At 34.9% G+C, this 27,700-nt stretch overlaps 1 protein-coding gene across 2 annotated transcripts in view; it reads left to right on the top strand.

The window, feature by feature from the left end:
• The first annotated feature begins 6,562 nt into the window (after window positions 1-6,562).
• The window catches only part of LOC120332819 (uncharacterized), a 49,409-nt gene continuing 28,271 nt past the window's right edge, over window positions 6,563-27,700 (top strand). For both annotated transcript variants that reach the window (XM_039400136.2, XM_039400137.2), the window contains exons 1-5: window positions 6,563-6,728; window positions 7,743-7,827; window positions 8,451-8,520; window positions 16,269-16,312; window positions 16,943-16,991. In XM_039400136.2, coding sequence (XP_039256070.2) covers window positions 7,750-7,827; window positions 8,451-8,520; window positions 16,269-16,312; window positions 16,943-16,991 — 241 coding nt within the window. In that variant the 5' untranslated portion in view covers window positions 6,563-6,728; window positions 7,743-7,749. The remainder of the gene's footprint in view (window positions 6,729-7,742; window positions 7,828-8,450; window positions 8,521-16,268; window positions 16,313-16,942; window positions 16,992-27,700) is intronic.

Consider the following 27,700-nt stretch of genomic DNA (forward strand, 5'->3'; position numbering starts at 1 on the left):
TACGTGTGCTGCAAAGCCACACAATAGGTTGGATAATATGATGACGTCAGTAAAGAACTTTATTTCCCAGCAGAAATGCACGGATTTGAACAGATATAATGAAGAGCAACAAAAACACGTCCTATCTTAACGACAAAATGGGCTAACGTAGGCAGAAATATTCGGAGTCGAGCAAGAACAGTCGAATCTGGGTCTATTGGGCAATATATTGGTCGATACAACAGCGCAAACACTTGTCCACGACATTATGAATAAATCGAACAGCAAAAAAAGAGAAAATACCTTCATAAATGAAACAATATCACATCACACTGGAAATGAATCAAACGAGAATATCGGTCAGAGACCGAAGACTCATCGATCGAAAGTTAGGGATCCCCCAAAACAGCGCTCTTACTCCATAGTGACACCTTGTGTCCCATCACTAAATAATTAATACCTCGCTAATTATACGACATAATTCATCCAAAATCAATAGGCTTCTGGTCCGACATATGATGAATGCACATGCAGAATCAATCTCGCTTTCGTGAGATATCGCGTGCATCTAACAGACAAATACCTATCAACATACTTACCGATTAAAATCGATAAGTAATAAAGAAATCATCCATGTAGATAGGCCTGCGTTTCGCCTACCAGGGCGATGAAAGACTTCGCGATCATCAGTCCCTTTAACACAGTGGTTCTTAAACTTTTTTGAGCGCGACCCAAATCTGAATTTTATAATAACTCGCGACCTGAACCTAAACATCGCAAAAATGTATTACAAACAAACATTCATCAGAAGCAGTCCATTGACTCAGTGTGATGAGTGAAAATGAAATTTCCCTATTCAATATATCTTCAATAAGCGGCTCTATTTTACTGAGCGCAATAGGCAAGTCGTCACTATGAATCGAGGCGAGTCTTAGTTTTAATGAACGTCAGTGCCAAAAATCCATGCTCACACAGATGCGTGGTCGCGTATGGTAGTAGAAAAGTCATTGCTTCGTTTCCAATCACCTAAACCGCTATCCGTCGCAAATACGACATCCTAGCTAGGCCTCCGGTCTCTCTTGCAATATACGAGGTACAACTTTTCACTCATCACCTTTTTTCTAGATCAGGGTGGTTCAAATCCAGACCCGTGGGTCACATGTGGCCCGCTGCTTCATTATCTGTGGTCCGCGTCGCATTTGCGCAAGGGTAAACAAAAAATCGCATTTGGAGTTGTTTCGTCATAAAGATAACCAGAAAAATTTTGACATATTGTTATATATATCATTAATGTCACTGAATTGGCTAGTCAAGTGTAATGACTAGCTGAGGCAACTAGCAAAGTTGAATATTATGCTTGGCTAGTCTGAATTGAATGCTTGAACACCCTGATTTAAAATATAATAAAAGAGCAAAATTTGAGTTGGCCAGGGCCATGGCATGTTCAGAGAAAAAAGTGCGAAATTGGTTTGCCGAGTATGAAAATATGATTAAGGAAAATAATATCACAGTGCCATCAGCAGTATACAACTGGGACGAATAGGGTTTTCATCTGCAAAAAAAGTCCGAAAAATAGTAATGAGTGCCAATGAAAAATGCAGCTACCACATAACCGGATCTAGTAAATCTCAGTTCACAGCCCTTTTATGTATTCGAGCCGATGGACTCATACTACCACCGTACGTGATATTCTCCGGCAAAAGTGTTAACCCCGTATTCGCCCTGGATCTTCCAGTAGGAAGTCGTAACTTTGCTACAGCCTACGACTGGATGACTAAAGACGCTTTTTATGACTGATTTGAACATATGTTCATACCCAGCCTCCCCCCCAAAAAACGAACGCACCAATGTCGTTTACTCTGCGATGGACATACGTCACATAAGGACTTTAAAATCAGTAAATTGGCAAATGAGCAGAATTTTATTGCCCCCTTCACAGTTAAAAGAAGAAATAATCTCAGAAGAATTATGCTCCTTGTATTAAAATCAAAATTCAGATTTTCCTACTATAAATATGGAGGACTTTTTGAACAACTCCATCGATCCACAAACTGTTAAACAATTCGATATTCAAAACATGTCTCCACATGCAGACTGCAGTCTCCAACCATTTCGAATGTTCATGCTGTTTCTCCATCTCTGTCGTCCACAGTTTCCGGGGACATTCCATCAACTTCGAGGCTTCAACGAGATCGTTCTTTAACATCAAGCCCCATCATAAACATCAGCAACCTAGATCAGTATTTTACTAAATAACATTCTCCGACTGATGAGTTATATTCTCAATTATCACCCATGATAACAAAGTCCAGAAAAGCATTGGAGGTTGCAGAAATGAGTATGTCGACAGAAGAGAAAGTTTATTTTAGAAAACGATATGAAAGAGGTGAAATATGCAATGATGGCTTTTATATAGCAAGGAAGATTCTGAAGCGAGAGATAGAAAAAGAGGAAGAGCAAAGAAAGACAAACATAAAAAATTATTGTAGAGAAAAAAATTGTTTTAAAATGGCAAGAAAAGAAATTTTTGAAATGCCCGTGAAAATGCCCGAAAAACGCCGCCAGTAAGAAATAGCCTTTGAATTTATCGTCAGACGAAAATTCAGAAGAAGAAGCAGAATAATATAGATAGGAGGAAGTTACAGAAATTAACTGAAAGTAAACACGTTTTAGAAGACAATAAGAAAGAGAAGCAGCAAAACAAGGAGGAGGTAAGCGTAAAACAAAGCGACGGGGATAATAAGTGTAGTAAATGCAAAGCTGTGTTTGAAGGTGGTGAACCACGTTGGATTCAGTGTGACGATAGCGACGCGTGGTTTCACGTGAAATGGAAAAGGAATGGCAGAAGATAAAAGGTTCAAAATGTTCATACTACTGTATGAAAACTTGGAATCTTTACGTCTTGTGGACATATCGGAACCGGGTGTCAGCATTTGACTCAATTGTTGCACAAACCTAATATATATATATATATACCTATTTTCTAGACCTGGAAATTTATGGATTCTCGATCCATTCAGTGTTTGTTTTGTAGTAGACGAGGTAGATCTGCCCCCGAAACCAGAGAGTGACCTCATTGAACTTTCAGAAGATAGTAGCCTCGAGCTTCAGCATGAAAAATTTGATTTGCCCGCATTCTGGATAGAAGCAAGCAAAGAGCATCCATCCTTATCGGAGAGCGTCATCAAATTTCTTCTGCCGTTCACGACTTTGTGAATCGGGCTTTTCGACCGTGACTGCAACGAAATCGAAGACAATAAATAGTCTTAACGGACACAATATTGAGGCTGCTTTGCGAGTGAGCTTATCTCCTTTAAAACCTCGGTTAAATCTTATCATTTCTAGCAAACAAGCTCTCAAGTTTCGCATTGAAAAAAATTCCGCGTATTTTTTTTGTGTTGTCTGATCGGCACCTCGATTTATTTTAGCCTCTTGAAAAAACGTTAAGTTGATAAAGGGGGCGCGAAGTAAAACTCTCCGTGAAAGTGAGCCGCGATATAAAAAAGGTTGAGAAGCACTGCCAGTCTATTGCATCATCCAACCCAATTCTAAGATGCTAAACTTATATTAGGTCAGCATTTTAGCTTACGGACACGTACGGTGTGACTCACTACATTGTGGCACAACAATGCTATTTGACTGGATACGAACACTTCATATCCAGTTGTCGTACAGGCAAGCGAAATGCAAGTAGATTACAAAAGAAAATGTTAAGACAGTAAACGCTGCGCATAACCCCCCAAATTGCCAAATTACCTCTTTAGTTTGGATAGGCTACCACTGCTCTAACGAAAGCCAGTCAATAATTGGCATTGTATTTGAAATGCTTTTGAACCACCTCTTTTAAATTTCTGCGTTTAACATGACGTGGTCCATCCTTCACAAAACCTTTTAACGAATGTTTTTTCGAAAAGCAATTTTGTGTCATTTGTAACTTGTACGTCTTTATCAACATTATATTGCTCTGTCCGTGAGCGATTCATCGATAAACGGACGTTTTTTAGCGCTCCAGAAGTATGTGTACCAATAGGGGGGTAACTAATTGTTCGGCTACTTTACATCAAGTGTAAAGGGACGGAAGTCTATGGACAGGGGGTATATTTATTCACTTGGCTAACACAGACAGTGCCCGAACTCGTAATAGAACTAAAATAAGGAAAAAAATATAAACGACGGGAGTACCTTTTTCCAAACGAGCCAATAAATTTGGATAACTTCGACAGCCAACTAGGTCGGTGGAGAGCTTCTTCAAGATATCGTCAATTATCAGTGGCCGCTTGTACCTGACCTTGTTCATCGCTCCCTTTTGTTTTTATAAATCGTTGCTAATACACATTTAGTATTTTTCTCGTTTTCAAAAAAAAATTAATTGGTAAAGTGTTTTTTGTTACTTTGTTGATTTTTTATACTCACCAACCTGAATCAGCATTGCAGATCATATAGGCTACCTTCCGTTTAAGTTCCGTCAAATTTTACGATGTCCGTTAAGTTTAAGTTAGTTTTCTTTTGATATTTGTAATGTTAATTTTTTTGATGCGTTTATGTTCTGTAGGGTTAACGAATGAATGACGATTGATTGCATTTCATGGTTTATATATGAAGATATATACGGTACATGTGAATATGAATCATATCGTGATCGAGAGCTGGTGCTGTTGTGCTGTTGAAGATATTGCCAATGGCGCCGGTCTGGCTGAATTTCGTCCTGATTGGCGTTGGATGTCGGGCTCACTGTCTGGCCTGTTGCTTTGCTGATCCCGTCCTATGGTCGATCAGACTTTGTGGGGAATGTCTTTCGCTGCGTTTAGAAGGGAAGCGGGAGAAGCCCTATTTTAACCGAGTATTGTTAAGTTAAAAACTTGGGAAGCTAAGTTTCTGTCAGTTTTAAACTTCTACCATGGTGTAATATCAGCACATGATACAGTATCTGTTTGTACTGGCAGACTGTTGCAGTTCTTAACGTGCCGTTATGCGATCGTGGTTCGCTATACCAGTACCGTATACTGCTACCGTCTTATCAGCTTCCCTTGTCGGAATAAAAATCCCATATCGGCATGTGAGTTCAATTACAGAATTAATGAATTTTAAAGTTTGATACTTATTACTGTAATATGCCAGATTGACATAAAACTGAAAAACATTTAAAATCAAAATCATTGTTATCAAGTTAGGGAACAAACAAGGAAGTCACAACATTCATGTCTAATATCCTGCATCATGATCACCAAAAATTAAGCTGTTAACATAAATGACCAGTAACATAATATTAATCATCTCATTGAGGAATACAAAAAAAATGGTAATTGCAGGATTGAGCTTGCTAATTTTCTTATTCCTGGATTAAAACATGTCCATATTTACGAAAGCGCTTGTTGCAAAAACTTTATTAAATATAACAGTGCATTAAATTATGAACATAGAATTGTAGCTGAACCATTTATTTTATGAACTTATTTCTCGTTGCCAGAGGAAATAGACATCTTAAATAGCAAATTTGCTTCGATATCTTTATTGGTTAGCCTAGAATTCTTCTCTAGATTGATTTTAAATGATTTTTTAAAACATGAGTACGCCGATGTGTAGCGTAGTGCAGATGAACTGTAGCTATGGAGCTTAATTTTTTACCTCAAGCTGGGCTCCGTTCTATGGGCATTGAGATATTTTTTCAATGCCATAAAACAGCCTAAATGCTAGTTTTTAGAAGAGCGACTTAAATCTTCGATACAAGTTTCAATATTAAACTTTTAAACTCAGGTTGATTTAAATAAAATAATTATTCCGAATTAAAGTTAAAAAATCATGAGCTAAAATCATAGTTTTATAATTTTTATGCAATATTAGAAATGTAAAAAAATAATTAGATGGGTAGGAGCTGGAGCTTCTTAATTTTTGGTAGCTGCAACTCCAGCTCTGACAAATTGTCATGGCTTCAGCTCTCAGCCCTGGTTTTTGTGACTCCTCGTTAATACCTGTTTTTAGCTATCCACAATAATATCTACCGTAGTTTTCACTTTGACTCTATAGTTGATATTTTGATGTGACTGTTATTGTCCTCATTTGAAATTATCAATTTAGTGGTAAATATTGCTTGGAAATATATCAAAATCAACCTATAACAATTATTTTTGACTGTTAGAATAGAGGTTTAGCATTATATTATATTCTTAATCGTATATATCTGAATAGCTGGGCATGACTTTATGGTTTCCTCTCCAGTTGCTGAATTATCTTATCCTATCCTACATGTAACAATTATTTTTGACTATTAGAATAGAAGTTTTTATATTATTTCCCATTTGTATATACGGTATCTGAATAGCTAGGTATAACTTTATGATTGCCTTTCCAATCGTTGAATTTGCTACAACTCTTTAATATATCCAGTCTATTTAATTATTCCAAATGACACATACTGTAATTCAATAATGTGAGAGTAATATACCAAAAGCGAAATTGTCCAGGTGAAAAAGGGTAACTTGCTAGAGATCAGGATCTGTTGTTATTAATTTAGCCAAATTACAGCCCCAGCGACCCTAACTAGAACTAGGTGAGAAAATCACTCTCAATTTATTTTTGCAGTTTTAATTTATTTTTATAATTTGTATTATTATTTGAAATACCATCATCATTATTTTGTTTCACTGTGGATAAAGGGAAGAAGTATCTGTTAAAGGTTGTCTCTGAAGTTGAACTTTCTGGAGCAATTTTTTAACACATCAATTGCTTCATGGTACTTCTCGACAATAAAGGTATTTCTTTATAATTTCTTATCTATAATATGAAATATTTTTGTGTCTTTCCAATAGTGGTCACCAAATAATAATTCATTGTATTTGAAAATTCATGAATTGAGATGAACTATTTTTTATTGTTCAACTTTGTTCTTTAAAAATGTATAAATATGATGTATATGTTTCTTAATTAAATATTTTTAGGCATTTAAGCGCTGCTTTTCAGTGCAAAAAATCATGTTGGCTTCATGTTATTAGCTTTGAGTGAAAATGCCCAGATTACATTGTGCGTGTTCATATTCAAATATTCATATGGTTTGGAAATTTATAGCTTTTGTTTAAAGATAATACCTAACTTCAATATTCATGGTTTGCCAGTTGACTTTGATGAAAAACAGTTATATTTTGTAATTTCAAGTTTTATTCTTAAATACCTAACACACAGATGTTTTATGATCTATTATTGCTGTACTGTTGGTATTCATTGCTACCAAATATTTGGTACAGATATTAAAATATAACAATATAGTTGTTGTTGTTAAAATCTAGTGAAATTAAGGAATTTCTCAATTTACTTTTTGGTATTTCTCTAGTAAATTTGTAAATTTCTCTAACAAACTTTACAAAGATTGTTTACAAAGAAATACAGTATCTGTTTTAATTTAATAGGATTTTTTTTATAAATCATATCTACATTCAGTACCAATTTCATGTCAATTTTAACTCATCAGTGAGGTATACAAGGAATTTGCTTCCTTGAACAATGAAAATGTATCAGATTTCACTCGCACGATTCAATTCTGCTGTCGCAAATTCCATGCGTCAATGACAGATCGTGTTAGATAGCAGCCTTCTCTGCGTAATTTTTTCTTAATAATAGTGAGATTAAAATCTATACTGAGTCTTTCATTGTCATTTCTTGTCTCAAATTTACATCTTGAATAATCATAGTCACGTTTTTTGCTTCATTAAAATATTGGGCAAGTTCAAGTGATTTAAAGTGTTTACAGTTTTCTATTTCTGTTTTCTTAGGCATCCAATGATGGCCATGCAGTCCGCTTCGCATAGGCAAGGCGGGTATCCAGAAAAAGAGCTTGGGGATCTGCTCGATTTTTCGGTAAGTAATTACATTGTATACATTGTGGGCGAATGATATTCGTTTTTGTATGCCCTGTCCTGGTGTTGGAGCCTGGAGCCATGGATCTGAAAAAGACTGAAAAAATCGTTGATAATGTGTGCAATTGCATATTGTTAAAATCACACTAATAGTTTTCGTCAGTGTGATGTGTTATTTAGGCCGTAAACACCTTTACGCCGGTGTTAAATTTGTACGCACTGACAAAGACTAGACAGACCATACAATATCATGCCAATAATAATAATATCATTAATTTTTTAACTGGAATTCAGTATTCAGTTCTTGTGATTGTATTGCTTCTTAGTTAGCGTGATATCGATTTGAGCAAATAAATTTTTTTATAAAAAAAGTAAAGTTTAGTGACAATAAATTCCATTAGCATTTCTAATTCTGAAATTTCTTAAGTTGGATCCATGCATTTGCCAATTAAAAAATTTACTTTTTTTTCAATCACCATTCATATATGCTATATCACAATTCAATTTTGTTCCTGTAAACTGCCACATTGAAGCCTATTTGAGATAGGAAGTAATTTGTTTGTTTTAATTGGCAACCTATAGGAAGTTATTTATTACCTGTAATAATTATTTATTTTTCCTTAGATGTTCCCAGCTACAAAAAGATCAGAAGGTTCCGCCCCTCCGCTGCATTCCAGTTCATTCAAACAAGCAGGTAGAATATTATTTTGATATTTTTTGTGGATGACAAAATTATTATACTAAAGGTAGTAGTGTATTCCATAACTATAACACATTTTTTCGTTTCAACTCATAAATCAAAATTTGCTTCATAAAATCCTCAAATCATAAGGTGTACAAATGCTTAGGCCCCTGGAAATCAATTCACCAAAAACTAGTTATTACTTCATTACTTATTTCTAATATATGTGCATTTTATTACTTATTTCTAATATATGTGCATTTTATTACTTATTTCTAATATATGTGCATTTTATTACTTATTTCTAATTTATGTGCATAACTCACTTTTGTTTGTGAATTACGAAGTCAATTAAAAATCTTCCACAAGAGTTAATGGTTTAATAATGAGCACCGATGCAGAAACTGATTGCTGCACTTTTTTAATTTTGAATGGTGGTTTACTATGATTTACTGGTAATAACATTGTGGTGTATATGCAATCTATACGGAATGTGCTTACTTTAATAAATATTTGAAGCTTCATTACGAAGTTGTGGTTTAATGTTATAGGTAATGCTGACTGCTAATTACCTGCATCCCAACTTAATTAGCATATGCAAATATCAGTTCTTTGAGCCGCACTTTAATCCCAGTTATAAATAAACATTTTTGATGGGGAGATGCCAAATGAGTCTCTCAGGTTCATTACGTACTGAGTGAAGACCATTGAACTCATGAGGTTTCTCAAAGGTTATTTAAATACCTCTCGTGCCAACTATGTAATGTATTGTTGGCATTGTCTATAGCAAAATACTTGAACGGTTTTTATTTGCATTATTGTGTCATTTTATGTACAATAACTCCGCATTATCTATCTACTTTTTTATTCGACTTTCATGGTATATAACAATTCGGTAACGAATAAATGCATGGTAGAATCGCATAAATATCATAAACATTGTGAAAGTCTGAAGAGCGCAATCAAGTCTAAATAGGTGGTAATATTACTCTTCAGTTATATCCTTATGACTTCATGATAGCTTTCTTCATTTTATTGATTCGGGGAGTGAACAAGTAATCTGAAGGCAGACTAAATTTTTGTTGCAGTAAATATTCCATATTATTAGTAGTTCAATTTGAATGAAAATTAAAATAAGTTCAGTTTTTTTAGTGACGCATTCTAAAGATTAAGATGAGATTTATTTGTATTGTAATCTACCTTTGTCCTAATACTAGCGCTTGGAAATGACGTGGAAAGAATTCATAGAGATTAACCTTTGACCTGCTGTGAACCATTTTATTAACTTGTACATTAATAAGTTGCACTTCTTGCATTATTCAATCTAATTTTGGTAAATCAGTAATGAGGATTGGGTAAAGGTACACACCGCCCTGTCCTTGACAAAGGTTAATTTGGTTGTCTATCGTTTTGAAATGGATTAGTAGGGTGGTCAAATGTCAATCACTAATGCACAAATTGATTTTTCATTGGGGTCCTGGTCAATCTATATCATCATTTATGTACACAGTTTGTGTTAACACCTTCATGGGAGTTTGATTATCTTACTTGTTGACAGCTTGATAAACTGTGTTGCAATTAGGCTTATAACTAACTTGATGACACATGCAATTCTTGAGGCAGGGTAAGAACCTGTTTTCACGCAATCATTCAATTAATAGAATGTATCTGATGATTATGAATATCAGTAAGTTTGCTTCAAGTAAATATGTCTATTCACCTATTTGTTTTGTGATAGTTATGCTGTCGCTAAGAGTTTATCATTTCTTCTCAGTTGAGTAGTAAACCTTCTACCTCTTGTGTGAATTTGGGGGGAAATAAATCAAGAAAGCATAGAAAATGAAATTGAATTACTGTAAGTATATCATTAGCATTATTTTGGAGACTTCGAAAAACAGGTTTTTAAAATTTGACTTTAATAATAGTGATTCTCCAAAATATGTAGCCGAGATATAGAATTGAAAAATGGATTCGTGATATTGCCAAGATCCCAAATTTGCTAATATTTTTGTATGCGCTTTTCAATACAAAGATGCATAGTCAGCTAATAGCTAAATGTATATTAATTCAAACATGATGAATTTACAAAGAAAATTAGTACAAACACTATGGGAAACCATTCATCATTGATGTTTCTTGTGTGGGTTATCAATGCTCCCTTTCACATCCATCACATTCGGGGTCAGACGCTGATAACGATCCATAACAATAGATAAGAATTTCACTTTGTTTTGCTTGGCTTTACCACCTACCTGACAAGTACACAATGCGGTTTTAGCGTAAAATTTGCGGCGTTATCAGCACCTGTTCACTGAAAACCCGCTGACATATTGCCTGTTACTTTATTTTTAGAGATGGGCTGAAAAAATGATTTGTTTTCTATTGTAATAAATGTCCAAATCTTTCATCTTTGGTCGCCAAGTACATTCAGTCTATTAATAAGATTGCTTGCATTCAAAAGTTGTTTTGGATGATGTTATTTCAAAATCAGGATTTACACCAAATTTGATAAGTCTAAAATCATAATTTCAAAGCTACACGGAGGTATTTATTATTTTATGTACATATTACAGAGATTTTCGTAAGCAAAAGTAGCCCAAAAATGCATAAGTACATGGTAATGAATTCGAAAAAATTTAAATTAGCAAATATCTATTATTTAGATCAATTCTTGCGCATGATCATTACCATAAATTAAAAGTTAAATTACTCTTTTATTTTAGTACTCTTATTGTTGTATTGTTTGTTTACATCTCCTATTGAAGAGGCTTTTTGATTTTAATAATAAGTGATCTAGTTTCATTAATGGGTAAAGGTGTGAGAATGTCTCTAATGGTCTTTTATCCCATTGGCTTCTAAGTGCTTTCAACACCTTCTTATTTGTGTATTACTCTTCTTACAATGCTCTATTGGAATTAGTCAATCCTGCCTTTTGTAAAGTTAGTTACCCCAACACAGAACACGAAGATTCACTTTCGTTATCGATTATTTTTGTTTGTCTTTTTGATTTGCTGGCGGAGAAAGTGCCCGCATTAAATCATTAATCTCACCCCCTGACAGATTTTCTTGTGTGGAATAATTGAGAAGTAGATGTGGGTAGAAAGTCAATTCGTACAATCATCGCCCGTGCGCAGACTGACGTTATACAATGATTTACGTCTTCTGCAATTAATATATGGCCAATCCTTTGATACTAAAACAGCAAAGATGGATATTGCTGAAAAGAAACAATTCAAATTTTACTACTCCGATATTTGTAATAAATAGTACGCACAACTGGGTTACAAATCTTATCATCATCAGCCAATCGTACTATGATGATGTATTATTTAATGATCGAAGTGTAATGTGCAAACGCAATAAAAAGAATCGTTCTCAAATTCCTGTGTTAGTATGATTTTGTATTCAACTATTTCAGAGCGATGTCCGTTATAATAAGCATTCGTGCGCGCGTTTTGGCGTATGGAAAAATCGGTAGCAATTTAATTAACAGATATTACCATGTGTTTCAAAAAGGGTATTGTTATTAATATCGTCTATAATATTACCGTTAGCTCGTCCTAGTCATCTGACCCCCTCTACGGTATATTATAAGTCATGAATACAAACAAATAGTTTCGTGAAAGTATGCAAAAAGTAAGAAATATTTTTTTGTAAAATATTTGAGATGTAATGTTCAATCTAACATGGCATGGGTCTGGAAATTTCAAATATTGTCAACTTCGCTATATTTTTCTCTGAAACACCTTTGGCCCAATTTGGACCAAACAATGCTTCATACATTCTTGCAAACATGGTGCTAACCAAAATTGATTGACCGCCGATAAAGTTTTCTTCATAGGTGAGACCGGCAATAGGTACAAACAGCTGTGTAAATAACGGGCTAGTCCTACTTAATACCCGACGGCTGTAATTTACTTTTCTACCTAAGACATCGCTATCTCATTTACCATTGTTATTGGCTTGGTTGCGCCGATTGGTGATGCCATATTATTACGAGTATGACCTATTCATTTGTAAATTTTCTCGCGATGAGTAATTCCAAGATACTGTTCGTTTTTAATTCCGTGTGGGAATTTTTTAATCGATTATGCAGAAATGATATTTTGAATATCTCGTTCCCCATTATTTAGCATTTGGTTCTTACTTTGATACTTTTATCTTCATAAAAAATAATAATAAACAATGCAGGTCAGATTTATTAGAATTTCTCCTAGTACCCAAATCCCAGTGCTCCATAATAAATTACCGGTATGGGCAAAACATTTTTCTGCGTATTTAAAATGGAATGACTATCGCTTCCGCTGTCGTCCAATAGCAAAAGAAAAATATAGTAATTTGGCGTTCCAGAAGTGTGTGCAACAATATAGAGGTCACTAGTTTTTTTTTTCGCTCACTTTACTTCAAGTTGTGTGAAGGGACTGAAACCTATGAGCAGGGGGTATATTCACTTGGCTAATACAGACAGTCCCCGAACTCGTAATAGAATTAAAATAAGGAAGATCGAAATAAAATTATGGCCTAACCCTAACCTGGTACACCACTACGATAGTACCAGTGTTTGCGATATCTAACCGTAATCATTTTTATACCCGCCTGATCAGTTTTGCAGATCAGTCAGATCAGTCTGGTGTCTGTAATTGGGATTTGGGTTTGATAATATAATGAAGTTTTTCGCCCTTTACTCGCAATATAGACGGGAACATAGAAATAGCTTCTTTGGATTACAAGCTACGCCTCTCAGTTCAGTGACAATGCTCACCACCTGCTGAGGTAAAATCCCTCAAGACATAAATACGGACGTCCCGCCTTGAAATTAGAATTGACGCATGGTACTATTCAATTCGCCTTATACGCACAAAGAAATGCCATGGGCTGGATATAGATCACTATGAATAGCACGAAGAACCTACAGAAATATATAGCTGTTAACATTTGAGGGCCCGGAAAAATGATCAAAAAAAAAAAAATTAAAGTCGAGTCTTTGTTATTTAGATCAACCCATGTCCAATTTGTAGTAGTTAGAAATGAAAGCGTTCACTAGATTAATATTTTTAAAATAAATTTCATGAATATGCGTTGTCGTTTTGTTAGATGAAACTATGATATCTGCAACAGAGTCCCCAGACCATTTTCTCCATATTTGAAATATTAAGCGACGGTCTCCGCCCTCCAACCATCTCTAGCGAATTTTGTATATTGCACGGATTTCTCATTCACTTGTTATATTACCGGTTTCTTATATTACAATGACTGTAAAAATCGATGTATGTGAAAATGTATAAGAAAAATATTTAAACTGCATTGAAAAGTCATTATGTTAAGTCGGAAAAAAGAAAATATTTTATTCTGCTAGTTGACATTTTGGTTAAAGCACAAATATTGACACCGATATATATTCAATCAGCTAAATGTTCACCTGCTTCAACCTATCCACTTCAACCCGTGTTTTGCTCGCCACGGTAAGTATAGAGCAAAGCAAACCTTTTTTTATCATAGTTGCAACCACATCACAGTTAGTTAAATATTATATAAAATATACCTAGTCGAACGCGGGCCGCTTATGAGCCCTCGTTTTGACACATGACTTCCAGGCTTGGTAAAGACTTTAGGAGAATTAGAAATGGAATTTCCGAATGTTTTGAATTAGGCAAAAACCGAGTCCAAATGTTTGTGCAATATAATATCGTTCGTATTCTTTCCTTTACAATATCATAACCTCAATCTTAAAGTTGAAGATAAGGCACGCGTCGTCGAGTGCCTCCATACCGTTGAAGTGTTTTCTTGTAAATCTTCTTCTACTGTATATTAAGTACCTTAGGGTTGCATTGACTGATTTAACTGTGGACTGTTTGATTGTTGCCTAAGTAAGGAAAAATTGCTCCGCAATTCGTCATTCATGATTTAACCGCCTCGTTTACATTATATTTTGCATTAACGAGGGTGATCGCACAAAAAACAAAATCCGTACATTTCTTGATTACTTCCATGAAAATAAAGAATATTTAATTAACACTTACACGTCTGATTGTAATCTAGGACGCCTTGCACGAATAAATATTTTATTTCCTAAATATGTTCCAAACGACCGTTCTTCCTGGTCACCCTAGATGTAGCAAAAGTGTATACTGTTCCCATACCTCATCGGAAATATTTTGTTATTCTTGCCCCCAAAATACCTGTTTCATGAAGTGACTACAGGATATAATTTTTCTTTCAACATGTTGAATATTATACACCATTACACGGAGCGGAATTTTTAAATCTCGATGCCGAACGATACTCAAGTGGTTTCTGTGTTTGGTCAGCGGGCGTACAAATTATTATACTCCAACCCATAAGGGCCATGTAAACGCGATTTTTTCATCTATATACCGGTACCAAACTTGTTATATTATATCTAAAAACCGGTAAATGGCATAGGCGTCCATATGGGAATAGTCCTTGATAATCCCTAAAGAATACATATATTCATGTTTTCATGTGTATGGAATGTATGTAGCCTTTTCCAATATCGTATGCTTAAAATGTATTTATTTCGACTCACTTTTTAGTTCAGTTAATATGCAACAGTAAATATAGCTTTTCTTGATAAAGCTTTTCATTCTACCATTTTTCGCTTGTTACCCCTTATAAATTGACAACCCTAATCCACTCTGCGAATAGTTGAATTACTGATTAAAATTTTGGATTTGAGTGAATATTTGTTCTGTTTTGAATATTTGTATTAAATTTATATTGTAATATATTGATTAGCAATTCTCAGAGGAGGCCCAATCATTTCAACTGTAATATTACAATACTCATGGTTAGGAAAAAACCAGTAATATTAACTACGCTTTACGTAAATGTCTATGAAAAGGGGCCATATTTAACTGCACGTTTTATAAAAATGAAGTACATGAAAATACCACTTAATTTACTGCTTTTTAAAAGTTGTCACAATCTTACTAACTAGCGATTTGATTTACGATATCGAAGAATGTATATGAATATTTTTGTTTGTGGCTACACCTGGACGCACGTCGTTTTAGCGTATAATATTACCGTTAACGTTATAAGAAACGTGTCTTATGTATTGTATGGGTTTTGACGGCGTCCGAATTGTTTTTATTGCGTTATGTGTGACGATAGCGATTTGCGTTTTAAATTTGTGATTCAGTGGATAATACTGGCATTTTTTTTTTATCTCATGTTCTCTCCTAATTGTGCTCAAAACAAGTTCAATGATGCCGGTGTACAAGACTTGTGGGACTATACCCTGGGTGGTTTTTGGACCTGGAACCAAAAATTTCGCATATCTAGCTAATCTGGCGGGCCACGTGAGTTTGACGTAAAAGTTACATTTCGTGAACAGTATTTACCGTGTTACGAAAGCAAACGTGGAAAACAATAAGCCTCGTGCCAAAACTAAATTTAATCGCAATCTCAACAAATTCCTTGGTAGCTAATTTTAGCTAAAACATCAAAATTTGGTTTTAGTTTGGTTGTTGCAGCACAAGGCGGGCCAGATTGAATTACACAAAGAGAAATTTTTGACCCGCGGGCCGTAATTTGCCCACGTCTGAACTATACCATAACGTTTCACTACCTACGTAATTTCTAATTAGTTTGAATAGAGTCTCTCGTAAAGGTAGAATCCATCGTAGACGTGATGATTGAACTAAGCGAGACTCTGGATTTTATTTGTAATAGTATTTAATTCAATTTGCTTAACCGTCATCATTAATCATTTTTATTTATTGTTTACTTGTCTCTAGGTTGGGAACACATGACGAGAGATCCAAATTGTCCATCCGCATCGGTAAGTATTAACACTGTTAAAAATAAGGGAAGAATTACCGTGCAACTTTTAATAATTTTAAACTTCCTCAATCATGAGCTTTCTCAGTAATTTTTGGAAGGTGAAATATAAAATAGTGCCATATTACATTGTCAACGAATTCTTGGTTTCTTATATATAACCGTTCGCTATTTGAATCAACAAAACCTACATATTATGTGTGAAAGTGGGATTTTTCCAAGTGGGATCATTTAGTTACGAGCCCTCCCGTTTTAAATCTATAATTTGATAACTTTTATGCCAATACCTGTTGTTTTCTTATGAATCCTCAAAATTTCTTTGTCGGCCATTGTTTATTTTCTACGATATGTGGATATTTATATTAATATCAGTGTTCTATATATTATATTCGACATCGCTAGTTAAATATGATGAATCACTTTAAAGAACGATTCTCATCTCTGTGAGTGAAATACCCTAATTCCAATTGAAAGAATATCTGACACTAAGCAGCCCGATCATTGAATTCTTGTGTAACCTATAAAATATGCGCTAAACGTAAAGTGTAGAAGCAAACGAGATTATAAATGATTTTATGTACGGTCCGAGCCTATTGTTGTAATATAAGTTTTACTCATAATGTTGTTTTAGGGATATTCTGAGGAGAATGGAATAGTAAGGACCAACAACTCACTCGCAGGTATGATATTTTGTATTTGTGTATGAATGCACCCAAATGTTTCAGTAAAATAGGACGCGATGCGCAAAAGTTGTGTTTTAATAGAATATGTTTTCGAGAAAAACACCCACGCGACGTTGAAAATTAACAAATTAGTAATTATCCAGTTGGGCTTAGGATTAATTTGAAAATGTGAATTTCCAGCGCATCCTGCATTCCTAATACAAACCCTAACTGAATAATTACTAACTTTATTATTTTGAGCATTGGCGGGTGTGTTATTTATTCTAATTATTTATATCACATTAGAAAATAATATGCAAATTACTATAATGTTACGTAAGTTACAGCAAAATACTTGTTTTATTTGCTGTCGTTTCTGCCATGTTGTGTCTTTTAGCTACTTCATTTTTAACCAATCTTAACGATTTATCATTCTTGCACCCCAAAAAACAGTTTTCGGCAAGTTTTCTTTTGTCGGTGCGTGTACCAACGGTTAAGAAATCCCGGAATTGGGGCATCTTCAATATAAATCTTGGTGCCCGAATAATTGTATTAATAATACCGCCAGTGCGGATATTTATGCTGATAAGTATAATTTCTAGTATCCGGAACAGAATTTAATTAATTGCCATTAAACCATGGTTCGGACACACGAAGCCGTACAACAAAGATACGTTTTTTTATGTCGCACTCAAGAAAGTACAAATCCTTCGCATACATCACCATTTCTTGTGTGAAGTTGAAAAAAAAATTATCGCAAATTTTTGGAGATACCCACCTGTCTAAGAATGACAGACTTTTTTGTTATGGACAAAGTTTTCGTCACTTGCTTTTGGTCCTAAGCACGAATATTCGCGAATATACTGACTGCTATGTGTATTCCTCTGAAAAATCATTTTGGGTTTGTTAAAATAGTTCTTACCATATACAGCTGTTGTAGTATTGTCATCACGTCCCGGTTTTGAAATTTTAAACCAATAATGTGTTCAACCCGACGGCAATTCAAAGATATAATTTGCGCACACGAAGGCAACGCACGCTTCTTGTTTACGAATGTGTAATAAACAATTTATCGTTATGATAAACCGCCCTAATTTGTTTTCCGTTCAATTACACCCGTCGGTGTCGCCGGCAAATCGATTAAGATCACGTGACGTTTGACGTGGACACTCGAAGACGACAAGACGTAAATCCCGTCGAACGCGAACCATAGATATAGGTGATTGAAATTTTTAACGATGGGTGAATATTGCTAATTTGATTACGCTAATGTTATTATTGTAAAGCCAGTTCAGATCAGGTCAGATGGCAACTGATTTTTTTTGTTTCTGAATTTATTGCTAATAATTAATGATGTTTTGAGGGGAAAGTAGAAAAATGGCATTTGAATTTTGAACCTGGCATTGCCACAAGAACTGCCGAATTATTGATTTCCAAGAAGGACTTGGCTTCTTCCTATCTATGCTCTGCTATTCTTAGCTTATTATAATGAACCCCGGGGATCTGAACTTGAACCCGTCGTCTTTGTTGCTCACACATGTCGCGCGAGTCCGCAAATAACACCAGAGTCTTCGACACCACCTCTTGACTTACATGTTCTGGCTTTTTGATGTGATGAGTGCAAAAGTTTGAAGGCCACACTGGTTGTGATTCGCCTTGTGCAATAGAGATTGAAGAATGTTGTGGAAACGCCATTTTGATTTAATTTCCTATATCAATTATTTGAATAATATCGTGGATTAATATAGAATGGGGCACTGCTCTAAGTTCTACCAATGCCACATGATCTTTGACCCATTACCTTTGACTCAATAACGGAAATGGCCTATTTTCGTGTTTTACGGTTTTAGAATACCAACTTCCTCGTTTGTGAAGGGTGAAATTTTTGCTCTTTTGGCAGGAAGCGTCGGCTTAAATTTATACTAAGCTGATTTAGTAATTAGGGCCTGTCAAAAAAAAATATTTTGTTGCAGTGGGACATAGTTGGACCGCTTGCTATCATTGTTTTATTGTCTATTTTTACAAGATTTATCTTTGATATCGTCTGTTTCTGTGTATAAGTTTTCCTTCTCGTTAATAGATCAAAATTTCATCTTCACGGTATATCAAGTTTTAATTTTGGCGTTGCCAAACATGGGAAAGGGTATAAAAAGGCGATGTCATCAGCCCACTCTAGGTAATTTGTACTGAACTAAGGATACGGCTGATTTCCAATGTATCGACGACCAACGTTATATTGTGTTGTTTCGTCATGGTAGAAAGAAAACATGTCACCCAGAGAGACACGGTGTTGTATCACAGTATCGCACCACTTTTCGCGGTGGTGCCTATCATTCATTAGGCGAGTGATGCGACCTGTAATTCTTGTACGCTTAGCTGCTGACAAGCTAACTACTTTTTACGGACTGGCCATGTATCTATTTGTTAGATGTATTCCATAGTATGCTAATCTATAAACCATGAACATTAACGGTGCAACGACGCTTCTTGTCGTACGCCATGATATATCATTTTAAAGAAAGCTGAAATCAGGCACATTTTTTCAATAATCGTGTTGTGCTTCATCTCCCATTTTTAGAATATAACACTTATCTAAATTTTGTGACGTCTTTTGGTTGTAGCTGATGCGATAGAATTTTTATAACAACATGAAAATGCGTCTTATCAATACAGTAATAACATGAGTTACGAATGGATATATTGATGTTGGAGAACAGCTTGGATGAGTTGTGCAATTCTAAATTTCTAATTCATTCAAACTGAATATTAAACATTTTTTCTTTATCATGATTACGCATTAAGTGACTTCAGTTTCGTCCATTGGAAATATAAGCATTTAAATTTTTATATATACAGTATAACCATGGCCATTACTTCACCCAAGATGTAATAAATTTGGTATGTGATGCCAATCGGAAAGATTCCGGTCCCTCCAAACAATAGTAGCTCCTCAGTGGTTGATTGCATAGGATTGAATCAGAGTCATATGGAAAAAGCAGCATTAGTGATCATGTGTACTAATTTTGAACAAGTCTTCCCACTCTATTCGTTTGTATTCGTTCGATAACTCAACCCTTTCACAAATTATATTAAAAATACAATCGATATAACTACTGCATAATAGACTATAATACCATGGTGACTAAGTTTTAACCCCTACACCTCTCACGCAATCCATTAATTCAATCGTCTAATTCGTCACCGCAATCTTGTCGCCATAGGAATGATTCACGGTCGCGGTTAAGTTCGACTTGTAATTTATACTGCTATAAAATTAAAATGAACTCCCCATTTCGAAGTAAATCATACCACTTACCAAGTGTGCATTATTAACTTGAGATATAATTAGGGTAACGAGTATTTTTAATAGTTTGTTGGCGAGGTCTCTTATCACGAGTTAGTACGACTTCGCCGGAAATTTACTCCTGTTGCGTTCAAAAGGCAAATCAAAACATTAGCGTGATTTCATAACTCTCAGTCTAAATAAAACTTAACTCTCAGTCTAAATAAAATTCTATAAGCTTTTACTATACGAATGCGAGGTAAAGAACACGTGACCAAAAAAACAAACAGAACCCACATAGTTTCTTACGTACTCCCGTAGTGTGTGTACCAGGTTAGGGTTAGACCATAATTTTATTCCGATTTTCCTTATTTAGGTCTATTACGAGTTAGGTGTCTGTGTTAGCCAAGTGAATATACCCTCTGCCATAGGCTTCCGTCTCTTTACACAACTTGATGTAAAGTGGACGAACAAAATTAGTTACCGCCATATTGGTAAACACACTTCAGGAGCGCCATTCTTAATTACTTCTATGAAGATGAAGAAAATTCATTTAACACTCGGAAGTTTTGTTAATGTATGATTGTACCAAATCGTATCAACAATCTAGGGCGCTTTGCACAAAACTTGTGTCATCTCTTTTGAATAGGTCCTAATTGATCTGGGATATATTTTTGGATCACCCTGTACCTGTATTATGGTATACAGAATTTACATTTATGTGTAAAATCAGGAGAAAGGATTATATTCATCAAACAACGATAAAATCATTCAGCAATGAGGAGGCAAATTTTATTTTGTGTTCATTTGGTTTCTCGGTCTGGTGAGAACCAGTGAAATGTTTCATTGTGCAATATCCATTATAAAACACCGACGCTAGCTTGAAGATGCAACTATAGTAACCAATTCACTAATGATGATATCGATTTTAACAATCAATGTATAAATAAAAATTATTTTTCAAATGTTAGATTTCATTTTTCTCCGGTTGCATTTCTTCTCTACATCAATAAAACGTGCATTTAATTAAACGTGGAACATAACGATCAAATTTAATGTGGCTTTAATGTACTCAACGCTTTACACGGTTAGACAATAGCCAGTACCAGAGATGTCCAAAACGAATCGAATATTCAAATACATTCGAATTTGGTTATATTCGATTTAGTATTGTATTTTCATTTGAAAATAGATGGTGTTTTTATTATCTTATGATAGACAAAAACTTCTGACAGAATAATAAGAGAATACTAATGAAAACAATATTTAACCAAATTTGATTTCTACGAATTTACAATTGTCTTGAAGAATTTCTCTTGTAGAACAGACCAATTTCAGAATACATATGTAATTTCATATTCTAAAAGATTACTTTAGAATGTTGTCGAAATACAGAATTATTCGGTTTTGGCCATCCCTGGATACTACACATGGTGAACTTAAAAACCGTGGGTAATATACCGGTTTACACATTTGGAGAATTTCTAAAATACCAAACTACTCAAGGAATCAAGTGGGATTACTAACCACGGTAAAAGTTTTTTTTTGATGTTGGTTATTTTAAACCGATCCTTGATAGAATAGTCCGCCAAGTTAAATGGAGTATCTCGAATAAAAATGTGCATTTGCCGTTAAAAAAAAAAGAAGCAAGGAGCGGAATTCATCTAATACTTGTGTATGGTAATGTGTTACATTTTCATTCGTTATTTCTCTCTTTGCGTGCATTGTTCGTTTTCCTATGCTTACCTCTGTTTTGCAAAACAAAATTACCGATTCACGGATGAAGTGCGCCTCTAATGTACCGCATTTCACAAACAGCTGTGCACAATTTCTTGCTAGCCCACAAATTGTCATGGAGTAAAATGGTTTATACAGAAATAGTGACTTATTTATCCATTGCTCGGCATTGGCCATTTTGGTGCATGCTTGAATCAAGAAAATTTGAACGAGGGGGTATACATTTTTCATATATGAAACTGATATAAATCATAGATAACTGTTCGTTTTACCTTGTTAAAATAATCGAATGTTTATCTTCAACGGGGATCGGTGATCGACTATAGCGTCCAATTTTCAATCGAAACTAAGCGGTGAATTATATATGGCTTATACTTTACATGACTTGGCACCTCTTTGCTTCTCAAGCACAAAAATGTGACCGAGGTTTTGCTTATCGAATCAAATCAAAATACGTGAACACTAACGTTCGTAAAATTCCGTGACGTCATATTGGCTAATTATGATGTCGATGGTCAACAGATTGTAGAAACACTTTTTTGACTATGTTACGACGCTAATTGATTGGTGGTCATCGAATAGCCATACCAGCCTTGCAGCACTGTGAATCCGACCAATTACGATTTGGCATTCCATAACTTTTCAGTTTAATGTAGTTATCCTTACTAAAATACCATGGAAATAGGGATGCCAGAGTTAAGTTATCACCCCAATCTTCAATGGTAACTTATCTTCTCTTTACCCCGATTGTAATTGTTTTCGTTTCATTCCCTACGTTTGTAAGTGTCTCCTCGCCCCTCCCAAACAAACTTCAACTGAAAATTATGGGAAGCATAGAATAGAGGGATAACCCAAATTACTTTTGATAAAATTTTGAATCAGAAAATTTCGGTTTGTGAATCAAAAATATTTCATTTTTCGTTCTTAATCATTTTTTTTCTGCTTTGGCTTGCCTCCGACTATACGCCTGTCTATTACCTCGCACCCCATTCTAATTACGTATTACCCAAGGAACGCTTGGAATTCGGATATGAGACTGATGCTATGATATGCTGTGATATAATAACTTTTGTGTTTCTATTTGCGGTTTCCGACGTTTAATATTAATTGCTATCGTCTGAAAGATTTGTGCAATGTATAATGTGTATATTTGATTGCGTCTAGTTATCTCCAACCGAGAGGCCCTTGGTAGAGATGCATTTTTTGCGAAACCCAGGGCTGGATTTCACGACATTATACTTCAAATTTAATATTGCCAAAGTTGTATTTTCTTTGTCAAGTTAGTACATTTTAACAATCTGTGAATTATGTTGATCACTAACTATTTTGCAAATGGTTGGTTTGAGTCTGAACTTTGCTTTATAACGTTTCGTCAATATCTAATTTATTTTAATATGGGGGAGGCGCGATGGCCTAGCGGCGGAAAGGTGAAATTTAATATATCGTTAGATATCGGTGGCTGGTTGTACAGGCCTCGTTCGCAGCGAAAGATGTGAATTCGAAATTCAGGGTCACACGAACTCTAGGAAAAATTAAGCATTAAGCAACCACTGATTATACCACCAATCATAACCGAAAAATATTATCTTCACAATCAGAAACCGCATACAAAAATTAGTAACCGATATACCATCGAAAATGTTACTATTTTTGACTTATAAATTAAATATGAGAGGGAGAGAAAACTACATCAAACTTCAAAGCTTATTGGCATATTTTTGGACACTGGTTACAGCGAAGTTTATCGGCAGGCTTTGGGCTTGTTTAAACTGGTTATCGTGCAATTATTTTGGCAAAATGCGATAAATTTTGTTATCATTTTTAACAGTCATTTTGGTTTGGTCGCGTCTAAAATTAAAGCAAATTAAGATGTCTCTGATCGCTTATTACGGGATTTACAATTACGTTTTAAATACTTTACTCATTTAAATAAATTATGAATTAGATCATTGTCGTAACGTTTCATTATACTGTATTAGAATACGACAGCATTACTTGAATGTCCTGTAATAATTTGTGGCAAATGGGAATAAAGCGCTCCATTTATTAACTGGTATATCACAGACTAATTTACTATTCTTTTTTAAACCAAACACTAAATACATAAATTTTCACTCGACGTACAAAATATTCCCACGGTCGGAAAGAAAATTACCATGAAGGCTAAATTTTTTAATTACGATGGCTCGGATTTACAAAAAAGGGTAATGTGCCGTAATTGTTCCCTTTTATTATGATTAATAACCGATTCCTATAGGTGTTTACGTGACTATACGGAAATAACAATTTTCGAAATAATGAGGTATCAAAGTGATGTTTATAAAATTAATACGCTACTTCACGCTTAGCATGACCTTTCTATTTAGTGCACCGGTGACCCTGGGATGAAAGCCTCGTGTGTGGAGTCTAGCTAAATTTTATTTTTTTGGTACTTCTCGGAAAAAACTTCTCGGTGTTTTTCAGTATGTTTCTCAATTTGGAATCATCACAGACCTATTACAAATTCCAATTGAAAATTTTACTTGAGCTCTCGGTTCATTCCACTGAACTGATGTTTGAGTATTTATCCAATCTTGTCGGTCTAAAATTTACAGGCGAATTGAAATATAGTAATAGTGGGTTCCTACTTTTGTCGGCTGTATTGCCACAAATTCAAAACTTAATAACTTTTCAAGTTTTGTAAAATATGGTTCGTCATAATAGGACGCAAATCCTGATTTCAAAATTTTTCCAGGAGAAAATTATTTGGGAAAATTCAATGGATTTGGACATCTATCACGAATTTTTTAATTGAACATAAAATACATGAGCTTTTTAATGCGCTATTCGCCTGCACTACGAATATGACTCAGTTTCTTTTTCGTCGATTCCAACTCTTTTTGATTTGGACGCAAATCCTGATTTTCAAAATTTTCCTGGAGAAAATTATTTGGGAAAATTCAAAGGATTCGGACATCTATCACAATTGTTTTAATTGAACCTAAAATACATGAGCTTTTTAATGCGCTATTCGCCTGCACTACGAATATGACTCAGTTTCTTTTTCGTCGATTCCAACTCTTTTTGATTTGAAACGAAATCATATGGGAACGAAACAAAATTACTTTACAATGTAATAACATGAAGGAACTCGCTTTACCTTTCTGCACAGGTGGTCTAGTAATTCCTATTTTTGTTTAAGCAAACATGGGAGACAGATAATTGTATCCTTCAGTTGTTTTTATATAATACCCACACGTGGTTGCTGGTGTTACACTAAGATTCCTATATAACACCAAAAACCTTTCGTCATATTTTTGGGGAACGGAGATGGTTATCGTTATGTCATTACTATTATCTTGTTTATATATCCTTTCAAGTATCTCGTCCCACACGGTAACAATGCTTTGCAATAAAGTCGTTTTTTTTCGTGTGTTTATTCGTTCGTTTTTTTTTCCGAAATTCAGTTTGACCTTTTCGTCAGCCATTTTTCTTTTTTCAAATTTGTAAGACGAACGTCATTTTTTGCAAATATAATGATGCACAACATCCCGCTTTACGCACGATGGAAGAATATGGAATAATGATAAAAGAGCATGCTATTTGTAAAGAAAAATCTGTTGTATAGGTGCCTATTTGACATCTCACTAAATTGGCTCAGAACGATTCTTTTTATCGAACTTGCTTCTCGAGAACTTCTTCATAATCTATCTGTGTAAATGGCCGTACTGAATCTGAACACATCACCGATCTTTCCTCGTATAACAACTTACCGGATTATAATGCTAAATATAATAAATATCAGTTATTTTCTCTACTCGTTTCTGCACCTCAAATTTTCATTTATTTGTTTTCTCAAAAACAACTACAACTGGGCAGTACGAATTACTGACTTATATTGTATCAAAAAATAATTGGATATTAGCATATAAGCAAAGTTGGTTTGTATATGTTGAAGTTTATGTGTGGTCCACCCGTGAATCGAGCCAGAGTTGTTGTCAATTATAACTGGGTAGTCAGCCTTCTACGAAATTATCAAACGTGATGCTTTAGAAGATGGTCATAAAGGACCATATATTCACCATCTTATTGGTTCGTAACTTCAATATAGACCAACCATTGTTTTCTCCAAATCCAGTAACCTCTCGAGTATTTTAACCCGTTCGCGTACTCACTATATTATTGTCATCTTTGTGATACATCGGGATTTGTTTTCTGTGAATTCCTGGCGTAGGTCGAATATAAAGGGTTAAATTCTAACGTGCGTAGACGATCTTCGCTAGGCACCTGCCATGCGGAGAAATTTTTCCTCGTCGTTTGTAAATATGTAAATAATGGTCGGCGTTTAACGTCTTATCGTACTCCATCGAGATATGTATAACAAAGTAAATTTTCGTTCTCCTGAATTATGTTTTTACTATCGGTCAGAATGATGCCCATGGTTTAGAAATAGGCCTTCCTTCTGTACTATTCGGTTGGGTTCATTTTTCCAAGCAAAACGAACCTTTGCGTATTCTCAGCTGCATTTATTCCATCATCAATTAATTGTTTAGTGAACAATCTACTGATTTGATGGAATACTAAAACAGTCACTTTTTTGTCAGTTCTATTTTATCGAAGAGTGTCGAATGCGAATTTAGACTGAAGTGGGAATTGATAATATTCAAAATATCTTTAAATGGTTGTTGCCTAATTAACCCATTCATTTTTTAATATGGGAAATCAGCTATATGAGAAAGAAAATTACGATTTATGCCATATTCATACTTCATAGATAATGTCATTATTTATAGTATATAATAAAATTCCAAACATAAATACTACATACATCCAAGGATATGCTCGAATACTAAACGGCATGTAGTGATGTTATGGCCGCAAAATTAAATGACTTATATAATACAATCATATGGCATTTATTTCCTAGAAACGACCTCAAAGTCAGAAAGCTGCTCTTTTTGCTATCAGCGAGTTTTTGAATTCGTGGCGTAGGTTCATTCGCCGCCAAGTTTTTATGCCGTAATACTTAACACATACAACTGCTAATGAACAATACTGGGTACTCCTGAAGTATTCGCACCAAGATGTCGCATAACCTGAACCCTAACTGGTACACAAACTGAGTTCAGGTTGTGCGCCATCTTGGTGCGCATACTTCAGGAGGCCCCAATACTGCAATACGAAATATAAAATAAACAATGAAAATCTACTAGGAAAGGAAATCGGCAACTTAAGTTTTTGTTGAAAAATCAAGCTACCCGAGATGATTTTCATGCGACCCATAGGATGGGAAACACTGATCTACACCACTCACAACTTTCCCATGCAGGCATATTTTTAATCACAGCTAATGTATAAATCATACCACTATTTTTGTTATTTAATTTAAAAAAAGAACAGCTACCAGTTTGAGTCCAAGATTCATTTTCTTTACTATCGGCACCTTTTCGATTTATTTCGACTTCTTAGCTTCGTTCGACCAATTATATGTAATTCTAGCACTGGGCAGCATTATATTTAACGCCAGGAATTCTTAGAATTCTCGCCCAGGGGGAGTACGTGTATAGTGGCTTGCAGTGGCGAAGTTAGCTCGCCGTTAAATGCCAAGAATTTTGGCCCATGACCTTTTGTCTTCGATTTTAAGATCATTCATAGACGTTGAATACCGCGTGCCGCGTTAGACTTGATTTATAGAAATACCATGCTCAAACTACCATGACTAAAATAC

The sequence above is a fragment of the Styela clava genome, chromosome 13 (genome assembly GCF_964204865.1).
Source record: "Styela clava chromosome 13, kaStyClav1.hap1.2, whole genome shotgun sequence".
NCBI classification, from domain to species: domain Eukaryota; kingdom Metazoa; phylum Chordata; class Ascidiacea; order Stolidobranchia; family Styelidae; genus Styela; species Styela clava.